The 15130-nt window shown below is 32.5% G+C and overlaps 1 protein-coding gene across 1 annotated transcript; it reads left to right on the forward strand.

Annotated features, from left to right (window-relative positions):
- The first annotated feature begins 11322 nt into the window (after window positions 1–11322).
- Window positions 11323–12688, forward strand: LOC115230810 (tigger transposable element-derived protein 7-like). The gene is made up of 3 exons (XM_029800935.1): window positions 11323–11632; window positions 12091–12389; window positions 12665–12688. The coding sequence occupies exons 1-3, from the start codon at window positions 11323–11325 to the stop codon at window positions 12686–12688; spliced, it is 633 nt and encodes a 210-aa protein (XP_029656795.1).
- The last annotated feature ends 2442 nt before the right edge of the window (window positions 12689–15130 follow it).

A 15130-nucleotide genomic window follows, 5' to 3' on the forward strand; every position in this document is an offset into this window, starting at 1 on the left:
CATTTCGATAAATCTTTGACGAGAATATCCGAATTTTGTATTTATTTTGAGAAAATAAAATAGAAAGTGCAGGATACTAAAAATCAGCGACGTCGCTCCACAAAACAGAATATATTCTTTCCCATGTCTAATAAATCTGTCATTCAAGCTGGATGTAATTAATACTGAAACTGAAATGATCTAAAATGGAATTTTTTATTTACAAATGTCCCGATTTGTATGAGAAAGGAAGAAGTCCTGATATGTCCGAGGTCACAACGATTTGGTGATCTTTGTTGTGTAGTAATCATTATCAGATATGAATATAAAATATATATTTGAGTTAATTAATATACTTAGGTAAAATCAAGTATAATAAATATAATAATTTATTCTATTTCTTCTTTTCATCAATTCTTTATTTTTTAATCTTTCGTTTATTTATTTTAAATAAATTTATTTTTTGAAGATTAATTAAATTGAGTATTTGTAAAATATCTTCACTATATTTATATTTTTATAGTATTTTTGATTATTTATTGAATTTTTTTGCTTTAGTCAAAAACTGAGTATTTTTGATCAAAAAATTAAGTACATATCGAATTTTGTAAATTAAAGTCTTATTTTTTTAATGTAAATTATTTAGTTCGAATTGCTTAATTATAGTCAACTAAACTATCCTAATGGGTGTATTTGAATAGCTTTGCTTATATGTTATTTTATTTATTTTGATTTTTTTAATCCAAAGACTACGGCAAAAACCGAACAAACGTCACGTGATCCCGATGGACTCAACCAGGGACCTCATCTTCGCTCAGTGATCTTTCCACCAGCCCACACAAGATCGAACCGGGCGGCTGACCGCATTTGTCGGGGCGTTTGGAAACAGACTGAGGTTCAGCTTGAGTAGTTGAAGATACCCGTTAGAAACGTGATTCCTTCGACACCAAGATTTTTTAATAGAATGACCGGGATTTTGCCCGAGCTGTGAGAGTACGACGTTTTCGTGGAGTCAAAGTATTCTCCACCTCTTTTACTGAGAGGAGGAGCGGATCCGCCCGTTTCTTTAGGCTTCTGTTTCAGGGAAGTGAATCCGATTTCCTGTGTTCCTTGTGTGCTGTTTTTGCGTATAATTTGATGAGGTTGTTTAGATCTTTTTGATCATATTCTTCAAAAGATTGGGCAGCGTCACCCCTGGCCACGTTCCGAATGGCTTTAAATACTTTACAAATTTGAATATTAATACAATATTGAATTTTTAACAATCACTTAATTTTGACCCGTGCATATGTTCCGGACCAGTGATTAACAGCATCAAAAAAAACAACTTTATTCAATAAAAATATCTTATTTAAAAACTAATTAATTTTACCTTTTTTATTCTTTAAAACATCGATCATCCTATTCGGAAGTGATTGATAAAGATTTTCTATATGAGCATTTTCTATTTCATCCCATTTTGTTTTTGTAATTCTCAAGAGTTACTGGAGATCTTCTGGTTCTTTTTCACCTATTCTTTGTATAAGAATACACTGTCATAACACTGACAACTGTCAAAACACTAATAATCCACATTAATATAATAATGTTAGATGTTTGTTAAAGTTGATGCAGAGTACAATCTACTGAAATTTGTTCTTGAACGTCAAGACGCAGATATTTCGAAAGTTAAAAAATTCCGACTAAAAAAGAAAGCTGAAAATTTTATTCTTATTGACGGAAAGGTATATCTGCGAAATATTAATCGACTTCACAAGCTCATTATAGCTTTAAAAAGTTCAGAAGAAATGAAAATCATTGCTTAAGAAATCCACGAAACAAACCATTGTGGGCATAATGCTCTGGATGGACTTTGCACTGTGTTTTTATACAATCAAACGCCTCATTCATACACAGGTAAATTTGTGCTTTTATTTTTTCGGTGGGTGTTAGTCCGTTTCAAAGATATCGAGGGATCCCGGGCTACAAAACCATTGAGAAAAATACTGTAACGGAGACAGACGGCGGCGAAAAATTGGAAAGTGTGCATAATATTGCTGAATCAAAAGAGCCAGACGGTAAAGACATTCACGAAAAATGTAATAAAGCTTTATAATTTTACAAAAGGTGAGTACGAATTTGATTTTCTTCGGGTAGATCTGACTTCTGTTTATTATGAAAGGATGAATAAAATGATGGGAATCCATCGATCGAACTATGGAATTGATCCTTTACTACGTCTGCAAAGGTTTGAGCATTTTTACAGAGATGCTGTCACTATTGTTGCAAAATTTTACAACAATTTTGTCAATGTTAAAAACATTGAAAGACTAGTAAGGAAGGTGCATTCTAAACACCTTAAAAAGATACTTAAAAATAATTAGTTAATGGTTTCTTTGAAAAATATTTGATTGTCTTATTTTTGACAAAAATTGGCATTGATGGCAGCTTTCAGTCTGGACTCGGTTTCATTCTCGGCTCGCAACATAATGGTCGACGTCTACTAACTCTATAACGTCAGCCGTTATGGGATCGTCAACCACATGCATGTTAACATCCGGAGGAACGTGCCAGCCACGAGTGCTAGGATGTGAATCGCTACGAGCTTCCTCGAATGAGTGGGAAGTGAAAGAGTTTCTAGAAAGAAAAAATCTAAAATCTTTACGAAAATTCGAACTTGAGCACCCTGAATGAGCGTGTGAATAGTTAATTTGTGTGGTCTTTGAGAGTCGAAAGTCCTCGACAAAACATCTCTTGATTGTTTCATTGAAATTATAGTGGGTGCTGAAATGTTCACTAAGAAACATCCAAACAAGCATAGTGAGAGAATAGTGTCTGAGAAGCTCAATGGTATGATCCCAAGAGTTTTCATATGCTTGCAAACTATCATAAGTGGGAGTGATGTAACGATCCAAACAGTAAAGAAGTGCGAAATAGAGCACACAAATAACTAGGAAGGTTAAAAGACCAAACAAACCAATTCTTAAGAGCTTAAGAATAAGTGAGAAAAAAGACTCGGAAAGAAAGCTTGTTACATGGGTAGGAAAACTCAAAAAAAGAAACAAGATAGCTCTCACAAAATTTTAGGACAAAATGAAAAATGTGGCAAGAATGGGCTAAACAACGTTGAAAAAGAGAAACGCGACAAGCGACACGCTTGGGTATTCACACGGTAGGCCAGCCGTCCTCGCAGGCTACCTGAATAGGGCTGACATTATTTATGGGTTTTTCGCAATTTGTTTTCTTTCCAGGCGATTTGCACTCAGAATCTTTCCAGATTCTTTGTTATTGTTATTGACTTTGACTTTAGGAACCATAACAATGTTGAAACAATACACGAAACGTACAATAACGAAAATTTATCCAATTGCCCGTCAATTGTGGTAATTATTATGATAACGAGGTTATAACTGTTAAAGTACTTTTCAAAATCTGTTAATTGCACACAATTCCAAATATGATAATAGCTTTAATTTTGATTCATGTTAGATAATGATATATTGGCATTAATTTTAAAGAGAAAATCTTAGGATGAAATGAATTCCTTTATCGAAAATAATTAGGAGTTAATCATTGTTAATATTCTCGCTCGCGTATTTATCGAGGATATTCTTGATATGTAAGATTTTTGCCTGGAAGGTATCAATGGACTTCTTGATGAGTATTAGAACATTCACGTTGTTTATTTTAACCAAAATACAGAAAATAATTTTTTGATTTTTCTGGCGGAAAGGTTTTAAGGACCTCATCATTGAGGATATTCTATATATGTTAGTTTTTTTGTGGTAGATTTTTGTAGGATCTCATCATTTTGGGGTTGTTCCCCATTTTTGGCGAATTATAAGAGGAAATATAAGTTACCTACTCCTACATTAAATACACCTACATTACTTACACTACTTACATTACCAGAGTTACCTACACGGTATACTGAAAGTACTGTAGTTATTGATTCCACTGATTTTGTCAGATCTTGCACGAGCAGCCTTTGTAAATGTGGACTTGGTAATGCCTAAAAATTTATTATGCTTAAAATGTAGAAAAGGCATTATGGAAGAATCAAAATCTAGCCTAGATGAATTCAAACAGGCTAAGGATAATAAATGTTATTTATTTTATTTTTTTAATTTTCTTAATTTTTGAATTAAATATGATATATTATTCACACGCTAAGCACGCTATATTCTTCTTGTGTTGTGGATTTCTGTTGTTAATTATTATTTTATTTTTTTGTACTTTAATGTTTAATTTTTATAATATTTTCGTTTTTTATATGTTTGAAGATTAATTAAATTGACTACTGGTAAAGTAAAATATCTTGGATAAAGGTTTATTTTGCAAGTGAATTTGTATTCATTTTATCAATTAATTAATCTCCATTCATATGGATTTTTTAAATTCAATTTATTTATTTTGTTATTTTTATTTCAGTTATTTTGCATTCTGTAAGTCCTTCCTTGGTTGCTCAGATTTATCGAACGATTATCTCATTTATTATTCGTTCCGAATTATTATCTACGCATTCGATTATTTTATTTGAATTTTTTTATTTCGTAAATCTTTTATTCGTGTGTCAATCTCGAATCTTTTGTTTAAATTTACGTGTTTTCTTATTGTTTCAATACTAAACACATGTTGAACACATGTCGTATATTTTATTTGTTTTTTAACTTGCATAGCACACCCAGCACAAACAGTCACAGCTAACTAATTGAATTTATTTATTTATAACCCCCAGGCTTGCACAACATGGCAAACCCAGCACAAACAGTCACAACTAACTAATTAAATGAAGGAGCAAGGAACGAAGGGATTGCTTGTGCCGATCAACATTAGCCTCCAAATTTCATTACAGCCATCCGTCTCCAAAGAGAGGTGGGGAATTTCTGGTATGCCCAGTTCCCATTTGTCAGCCTCCTACCGTAGCTCACCGCACTTCATTTGAATCCGGACGGGTTTTTTGCATAATGGAGATTCTTCATCGGTAATGTAATCAGGGGAACGTAGGAGGTCCCCTTTCGACATCTGTGTCGTGCCAGATGGACTCGTCGCCTCACGGGTGGGGAACGTTGACAAGATTTGACCCGGGCTGAAAACTTGGTTCCATCGGATTCGAACCCACGACGTTTGAATTCCAACATCCATAGTCTTCAGCCACTTGGGCTTGAATGAAGAAGCCAAGTAAAGAAGGAACTGTCTTTGCCATTAGCCTCCAAATTTTCAATACAGCCTTCCGGATCCAAAGAGAGGTCGAGAATATCTGGTGTGCCCAGTTCAGCCTCCTACCGCCGCTCACTGCAGATAATTAATCTTCAAACAAATAAAAAACAAAAATATTCGAGATTGACATAATGGAGATTTTTCATTGGTAATGTGATCAGGGGAAGGTAGGAGATCCCCTTTCTATATCTGTGTCGTGCCAGATGGACTTGTCGCCTCACGGGTGGGAACGATGACAAGACTTGACCTCAGCTGAAAACTTGCTTCCTTCGGAATTGAACCCACGACATTCATATTCCAACATCCATAGCGTAGTCTTTAGAAAAGAATTCGAAAAGAATGAACCTTAATGATGACTTAATTTTACTGCCGATTCTGGAGTTGTGGAAAAAGGCAACGTAACTTGTCTTAGTGGCTTATCAGACATTTTTTTATCATATTTGATTGGGATTTTTGGAGAATGCCGTTTCAATATCTGTCTCAAAGGAATTAATGTCGAACTCCATATGGTACAGTATTCTGATTTTGATGTTTCTGTTGATGTAAATCCCGTTTACAAAGAATGTGTCAGATTCAAAGTACGGTTATATGAAACCTGAGATCCACTTGTTTTGATTTATACACCAGTTTTTGATGCAGTATGCTCTGTCTATTCCTTCAGGAGACATTAATATAAAGTATCTTTGTGGACATTCATATTCAATCTTGTTTACTCCTCAATGTGGATATTAATGTAGATTCATGTAGCTATAAGCTTTATTTCAGTTTCATTGTCCGACGTAATGTCAAGATTACAAATTCTAGGCAAAGAATTTGTCTAAAATAATCCAAACTGAGTATAACAGTACTTGGGGAAGCTTTTCTGACAAGTCTACTACAATAAGTTCATCTATCCTGGAGTTCATTACCGAATGTAGCCATTGTGACTCTTCTTGAGAAAGTCGTTGGTTTTTAAATACTCTTTGTGTCGAGGTGGAAACATAAACTATTTAACAATTGGGAGTTTAAAATCACTCATGTCAGATCTTTTTACGATTTAAAATACAATTTTTTCATTAATAGTAAATCTACTATACTTTTCATTGATTATTGTAAAATGCTAGATTTTAAACAAGTCTTTATATAGCCTGTCTAAAAAATCTTCCAAAAATTTATTTTTCAGTCATCTTTAGAAATTTGATACTCTGACAACTCATTCTGATAGGCCACGAACAAGTCACAAATACTCTACAACAGCGTTTCCCAACCTTCTTGTGCTCGCGTTACCTAAAACTAGGTTTTTTTCCTTGGCACTTAAAAATCAATATTCATAAAGATGTTTTTTTAATACATATATTCAAGAAACTTGACAAAAATTACCAAAAGTAATTGTAATAACTAATGAGACACTTGTGCTGTTTATGTGTGCACACAAAATTTCCAGACGGGGACGAATTTGCGACAAACAACGCGGAGGTCATCTTCAACTGATAACAACCTGTTTCTGGTTTTGTATTTTATGTCGACGAGACAAGAGAAAGCTGTTCACACTTATATGATGTTGAGAACTGAAGCAATATTTTGATTGTTTTTTCTAAAAATTGAAGGATAAGAATCTTTTATCAAAATTCAGAACTTATCTGTCGTCATTTCAGTAAATTTAATTTTTAATGTGCGGTCATATCGAAGCTGACAATCCAATTCTTCTAGATGAGATATAATACAATCACTAATATTCTTATCTTTGTATTTAATACCTTGTATGCTTTGCAATAATTTGAAAGAATTTTACTGCATACAATACACCTTGGTAGTGGCAATGCACAATCTCCATTCCATGTAAATCCATAGTTCAAATATTTTTCAGAATAAATTCGTATTTTTTTGTTTTTGTTATTCGCCGAAGATTGAGGATGTGAACCACCAAAAAATTGCTCATAACTAACTATTTTAATTTTAAAAATTTTCAAGTTTTTTTAATTGAATTAAAATATTATTATACAACTATAAATAATTTTTAATTTTAAATATTAAAGATCTCGCGGCACCTAAAACCAGACCTCGCGGCACCCCGGTTGGGAATCGCTGCTCTACAAGAAGAATTCAAAAAAACCAATTTATCACACTAAAAGTCATAATAATTTTATGTTTATCTAAATTAATTGCATATACAAAAATTAATTAAAATCAATATAAGGCACATTTGGAAAATGTTAGGAAGACGTTCGCTTATATATTTGAAAATTAAGAATCATCAGATATAATCTCCAGTTTATCCGCGTAAATCAACTCATAATATATTGTCATTTGATGGATGATCTGAAATCTCTGAGTGCAGCCTTAAGATAAATACTAAATAGAACAGGAGACAACGAATTCCGAGGAGTTTTAAAAAATTGAAGACGGCATTTTCGATTTTGACATCTAGCAGCAAGGAAATCATTCAAACATTATCCGTGTCTAGAATTGTATTCAGAATGTTAATAAGTAGTCCCTTGTGTACAGAGTTGAATGCACGAATCGTGTCAATCCTTAGAACCTCTATGCTTTTTTGTATTTCTAGCATATTGTGCCAGACCATCTGTGCGTCCATACTATGTCGGCGGTTGATCTTTTTTCCTTGAAACCGCTCCGTCTAGGTGATAAGAATTTGTGACTCTCTATTTGATTCAATTTAATTCAATAATAAAGAGGGTTTTCCGTAACACCGATAATATAATTATTGGTCTTAGACTATTTGCGAGACCTCTAGGTTTCCCAGGTTTTGGTATTGGAATAAGCCATCATCTCTCAATTTCAAGATCGTTTTTGTCTTCAAAATCTTTATTGAGTATAATGGTGATTATTTCACCCAATTCAGTTGGCAAATTTGAATTTTATAATTGGCAGATAAAAATAATTTTTCTTATTATTAAAGAATTTTATTTTGACTTTATTATTATTATAAAACCAAGATCACCGTCCAAAAAATATAACTAATTAATCAGGTGATCCCGGCTTCTCTAAGGAGGGTCCTCATCTTTGCCCGGTACTCCTCCCTAGTACCGACACAATTTCTATGAGGGAGCAGTGGTGGAGTCTTAGGGCCTGTATGACCATGGTTCCTTCCCAAGATTTCTTTAAATGAGGCGATGGATAGGTGTTCATTCGGTCCTTGTAGTGCTTTCAGAAATCTTTCTGGAGTTTTTTTTCGATTTTTCACTGAGAAAATTTCCCCACGCCCCACAACCATAGCTAATGGAGGGTTCGATGTATTGCCGGTAGATTGATTGGCGTGTGGGGAAGCTGATCCACTTTGTAAGAGTTAAAAAATGTAACCAAATTTCCATTCATATCTCTTCAATAAAAAAATAATAATTGTCACAGGTCTGAAGGGACCCCCAGGCTTGAAGGGACCCACTTTGAATCAAAAAGGCACAAGTAATTAGCAGAAATAAATTATAAGTAAAAAATAGTTTATGAAATTAAAGCACTACTAATGTGATTATAATTGTACTAATTTAGAAATATTTTGGGGTCACGCAAGTATATACGATTGCTCCTTTTGGATATTTTTATTATTAAGTATATGAAATATTTTATTAGGGTAGGTCCCTTCAAGCCTGGGGGTCCTTTCAAGTTTTTGACAATAATTAGTCCGATTTCCAAATATTGCAAATTCATACAAATTAGCCAAACAAGTTCGTAGAAATGAATCAAAACCAGAGAACACAATGGCAATGTTAGATCGGAAAATCTTTATTTTAATAACATAGTCATTATCTAAATAGTTTACAAAACAAATATTACGAGTTAAATTAAGACTGGAATTTGTTGTCCTTATTGTGTTCGAACCTAACAAAATTCTATTCAGGTAGGGAGGATAGCGCACCGACTGTCGTTTAAGTTTAAAAATTTCAAAGCAAACTTAGAAAATTATAATCCATTATTTCAAAACCGCTATGAATTCAAGACAGGAATAAAATAAGAATTTAAAAATAATTTTCTCAAGGAACTTTTAATTGTGTAATTTATCAGATAATTAAGACATAAAATTTTAACAAATAGTTTTTCAGTAAATTAGTCACAGAAATCATAAAATTTATTAAATAGTTAATTAAATAAAAATCTTCGTTGTAATCAAAAGGATAGAAATGTAAATACGTGAATCAGAATACGTGAATTTCATTGAGAAATTAAACCATCAAATAAAATACTATCCAAAGTGTCTTAAACCCGGTTACTCCACATAAGACTGTATGCATTATATTCACCAACTTTTTGAGTTATTTAACATTGACAGACTAAAAAATACCATGGAATTATTTCAGCTCATTTACTGCATTTAATTCTGAAATTAACTAATCAATTATCTAATCACTATTCTTCTTCCTTGCTTTTCAGTCTATATAAAAACATAATCAAGTCACCAATTATTGACCAAAAATTTGAAAATTTTTGGAGTTTTTTTATTAAAAATATTTCCCTCGTCATCAGATCTATCAACGTTTTTAGAAGGCTAATTTCACTAGGAGTTGAGAGTTTTTAGTATTTTTATTTATGTACTTTTGCGATGCCATGGATCACGACAAAGCTTGTGCAGCATTGGAAACAATAAAAGTTATTAGTTCGGTCCATTTCTCTCTATCTTGGGAGACGTCTCGTAATAAGTCAAAATCGTCCCCGTTCTTTAAAATTTTCCCTACACTCCGAAGGTCTCTGTCCAGGGCGTCCACGAAAAAGAGAGCTGTTAGTTTAGAAATAGTTTTCCATAGCGGTGTTTACCAGTGCCATCAAATTTATTCTTGAGATGTCTCCAAATAGCCTTCATCATCATGCTGCAATTTCGAAAGAGATTGGTTTGCTTGATATCCTGATTTAAACTGTTTTAATGCTGAGCCTCGAATGCAATTTGGAAACTAAAGTAAGCCGAGGTTGGCCTCTATATATAGAAAAATCCTAGATTGAAGTGAGAGTTAAAGAAATAAAATACGAAATATTTAAACGAATGAATAAACTTATTTAATGGTTTATAAAACGATCACCAACTTCCTTCGACTCTGTCTCGACAGCAAACATAGGGGCTCCCCTTTTCTTCAATAAAAAAGAGGCACTTCACTGTCAAAAGAAATCTTCGAAAAATTTTGATGCAGAAATTTTGCAAAAATTGGTCCAATTATCTTTATATATACAATTTTTTGTGTCTGTTCAACAGGCTTTTTGACTTAAGTTCTTTTAATGGCCGACACGGATCAACAATGAGGCACTTTACTAAAAGTGCTTAGCGCGACCTGCGACCTGGGATGTGATGGAGCCCCGATGAAGACTATTTGGATAATCTGGATATGGAGGAATACTTTGCTGCAAGTGAATAAAAATATCGGGGGAGCCCGCGTATTACACAAACAGAGGTGCTATATGCAGATTTCAAATCAATTAACCGCAGGCTTAATTCAAATTAAGATGGAGCTTTTTTGGCCTTGTTACGTTTAAAAAACCCAGCTCTCGCAAATATTGTAATGGATCATTTCTTTACATAAACAAATAAAGGATTCCGTGGAAGTCAAAGAGCGACATTGCTGACCATCTTGAATATATAGATACAGTCAACCCTCTCTATAGTGAACCCTCTCAATAGTGAACAGGCCATATTAATGCAATCTACAATAACAAATATTAGTAATTTTCATTAATATATTTATTATAAAATGAATACCACGTTTAAAAATGTATAATATCATTTATTTAAATATATTTGTGTTCACTATTAAAGAATAGTGAACGTCAAATTCTTGTGAACATAAAAATATTAAATTTAATATTTTTACATATATATTTAAAATTCTTTAAAATGAATAAACTACACGTTTTACAGTTGTTAGCATGGTGGAAAATCGAAAACGCCTGTCATTTTTTCAAAAGAAGGAAATAATCAAATTTTATCATAAAAATAGACATTACACACAGCGCGATTTATCCCTTTATTTCAATGTTTCTCTGGGCTGCATAAACAAAATTTTGAAAAATTCTGAAGGAATACTTAATGTTCAAGATGACCAAAAAAAGAAGAAAATTTACTTGCCCAAGTCTCAACCATTCGACAGAGATCTATTTGAATGGTTCGTTAAAAAACGATCATTTGGATTTACAATCAATGAATATCTTTTGAAGTCCATGTCTCTAAAAATGGCGAAAGTTTGTAATATTCAAGGATTTCAAGCATCAAATGGATGGCTTGAGAAATTTAAAAATCGATATTGCATTGCTTCCCGTGCTTTATGTGGGGAAAATCAATTTGTTGAAACCTCTGTGATTGAAAATTTTACAGAAAGCCTCAATAGAAAATTAGAACAATATTGTTCTAAAAATATTTTTAATTTGGACGAAACTGGATTGTTTTTTAAACTTTTGTCGAACAGAACATTAGCTGTTGACTCGGACAAAAATCTGTCTAATAAACCGATAAAAGAAAGAGTAACTGTTATGTTTTGCGTTAGTATGATGGGAGAAAAACTTGACCCATTTGTTATTGGAAAAGCCAAAAATCCACGCTGCTTTAAAGGAAGAAGAAATTTAATTAATAATTTACAAGTGGAATACAAATCAAATAAAAAAGCATGGAAGACATGGTTATTTCTCAGAATGGCTCATAGATTTGAACAAAAAAATGATTTTGCAAAAAAGAAAAATTCTAATTCTACTTGATAATGCGACTGTACACTCACGTGATTTAGAGTTCAGTAACATCGAACTCTTTTTCCCCTCCAAATACAACATCGAAGTTACAACCCCTTGATCAAGGAATAATAAAATCATTCAAAGACAGGTATAGACAACTCCTATGTGCACACTTGATTGAATTTTATACTAATGATGACAATGTAGATCACGAAAAAGTTACAGAAAAGTTGAAGAAATTCACTCTATTGAATTGCTTGATATTCATAAATCAAGCTTGGTTAGAAGTGTCAGAATTAACAATTACAAATTGTTTCAAGAAAGCATTTGAAAATGCGTTAATACAGAACCTGACAGAAATAGAAGAAATAGATGATGAAAATTTTTTGATTCATGAAAATGATCAATTTGACGACGAAAACTTTATACAAAACTTTGCGAGAAAACTAAAACAGCAAGACCAAGTTGAAGAGGAAAATGAAAAAATTTATGTTCCGACACTATATGAAGCTAGTGAATATGCGAAGGCGCTTGAATTTTGGTTTCTTGAGAATGATTATGAACAAAGACGAAAAGTATACGAAATACAAAAAATTTTAAGAAATTATCAAACTAATCATTCTCAAAAAATCACCGATTACATGATTAAAATCTCTAAATAATCTTTGTAATTTTTTTTTTAATGAAATCAATGTAATTAAATGTGATAAAGTTAGTTAGAGGACTTCCCCGCTTCGTAAATGAGAGAAACAGTTACCTCGTACGATGGCAAGGGAAATCCTCAAGGAAATCTTTGTAATTATACTTTAATATTGTTTATTGTTATTTGGATTCTTTTTGTTCACTATAGACAATAGTGAACATGATGTTTTGACGTGGACATTTTGTTCATTATAGAGAGGGTTGACTGTATATTAATGGTTCTACATCAATTAAAAATTTATTGTTAAAACCGAACAAGAATGATTAGAGTAATTATTGTTAGTAAGTTTATTTAGCACCCTAAAACTTAATGAATATAAAATACATACATAAACGATTACGTCGTCCATGGGTTTTGTAGTTTCAGTAGATTTAAATTTGGTCGTTTCTTTAAAATAGGTCAATTAATGAGGCCAATACCAGTTGGATCTGGCTCTTCAAGTTCCCTTATTGCTATATCAACTGCTGGTGACATTGCATTTAACCCTGAATTACGATGCTTATATTTTATCAGTTATTTTTTTACTTTCGGAATGATTTTGTTTTTTAACGCTTTAAAGAAATTCAAAGCTATAGATGGTTCTAAGTTATATGTTGAAGTTTGTTTCCCGTTTCCAAGATCGATTTCAACGTACATTGTACGCACAAGAAAAAACAGAATTGAAAAAATCTAGGTATTAAAAAAGTGAAACACCAAGAAAATCATGGTATTCAAGATTGTTCTATATTTTATTTATTTTTTCGATTTAAGGTTATATTATTAAAAAATTTCGCATAATTATAAAAAAATTAAAATATAATAATTTTATTATCAGTTTTCATTGCCAATATTAATTCTAAGTTTTAATATAATTACTGCGGCAGCAAAAAATTAGATTATCAAGCTAAAATTTTTAATTTATTCATTTTACGATGAAATTATTTTTAATATTTAAATTTCTTTTTTTTGATTTATTTTAAAGTAATTTATATTATTCCCCTAAAAAATTGATTTTTTATTTTAATAAAACAAAGAATCGCGATCTCTCTCAGTGTCGGGCTGAAAATCTGCCAGGCGCACAAATGCCGCTGTGGGGGAACTGTTGACAAGTACGGTTTGCACCCCCTCGCCTGCCGTCGGAGTGCCGGTCGTGCCCCCCTTCACAGTGAACTCAACTCGATCATATAGAGAGCCCTTGCTTCCGCCGGCGTCCAATCAATCCTTAACCTGTTGGACTGGATCGAGAGGACGGCAAACGCCCAGACGGCATGTCCACCTTTCCATCTTCTCTTATTTGGGATTCTACCTGCTCGGACACGTTTTCATTCAGAAATATTGCTCTGTCCGCCGCCGATCTTGGGAACGCTTCGAGGCAGGCCGAGGATCGAAAGATTCTCAAGTACGGCAAACTTTCCAACTCGCTGTTCTTTACTACAATCGCCGTGGAGTCCTCCGGGATCTTCGGCTTTAAGACACTTCGCTTCCTTTGCTCGCTCGGTCGACGGATTTCAAGGACAATTCACAATTCAAGAGAGTCATCTTGGTTCCTGGAACGTCTGTCGATTGCTGTGATCCGAGGGAACGTAATTTATATAGATATCGTCAGCATTTGAATTTCGATTAATTTCAAAACTAATCAAATAAAACTCTTAAAAGTATTAAAACTCCTAGATTGAATAAGAAACAATATCAATCTTCAAAAATAAGCAAAATATGGGATTCATACAGATGAGATATCTGTCATGTAAAATGATCAAATTAGGCATAATTTTGCTTAAATCATTTTGAGTAAAAAAGACTGCTTTCCTCCATTATATGCAGGTAAAAAATTTTATTTTTAGATAAAATAAGAATGTTGCGAAGTAAATAATGTCCAGTTATAATTTTGTGTCAATATTGGAAGGTAAATGTTTTAATTGACTATTTAACCTATTATTTTCTTCAATATCTTCAAAAATATATTGTTTGTTCATTTCACAACACGAGATGACAATATACAGTGAACCCTCGTAAATTGGTCATTTTTGGTACATGAAAATTTTAAGGTTAATTTGAGAAAAAATCAATACTTTAAAAATTAAAATAAACACTTTTAAATTTAATTAAAATAAAATCTAATCCCTAATTCCTTTTTATTTGCCCGTTTTAGGTTTGCTTTATATCTTTAATGGAATAAGCTTGTAGTATAATGCAGTTTCATCCAGATTATAGATTTGATTAGGTTATACAATTTAGAAATTTTTTAAAATTCTTGACGAAAAGAATTAATGTCAACTACTTTATCACTTCGCATCTCTCCGTGTAATTTTAGCATTCTAAAATCGTGCATCTTTTTGAATTTTGCCAGAAATCTTTTAGAATTTTTAAAGTTATTAAGTTCTAACTCTTCGGCAAAAGCGCAGCCTTACACGATATTAAGGAATTATTTAAAAAACCGCCTAAAAATTAGTCGGACAAATGCATCATATAATCGTAGGCGCATCTTAGTCGAAATTTGGTTTTCTTCCTTGTGGTTTATAATATGTGTTTTTTTTATAAAAAGTGAGCCGAGTATAACATTCAAGATAAATTTTGGAAGATATGTGATTAAAAATAGTTTATTTACTAGTTAAAAAAATAAATTTAAAAAATTAT

This window comes from Octopus sinensis, unplaced genomic scaffold, assembly GCF_006345805.1.
Source record: "Octopus sinensis unplaced genomic scaffold, ASM634580v1 Contig16439, whole genome shotgun sequence".
In the NCBI taxonomy this organism is placed as follows: Eukaryota; Metazoa; Mollusca; class Cephalopoda; order Octopoda; family Octopodidae; genus Octopus; species Octopus sinensis.

Bases quoted from the DNA above. Each gene is read 5' to 3' on its own strand.
- LOC115230810 (XM_029800935.1), top strand. From the start codon at position 11,323: ATGGCGAAAGTTTGTAATATTCAAGGATTTCAAGCATCAAATGGATGG. The intron at 11,633-12,090 runs GTATGATGGGAG...TCATAAATCAAG, and splicing joins AACTGTTATGTTTTGCGTTA to CTTGGTTAGAAGTGTCAGAA. The intron at 12,390-12,664 runs GTATACGAAATA...TGTTCACTATAG, and splicing joins ATTATGAACAAAGACGAAAA to ACAATAGTGAACATGATGTT.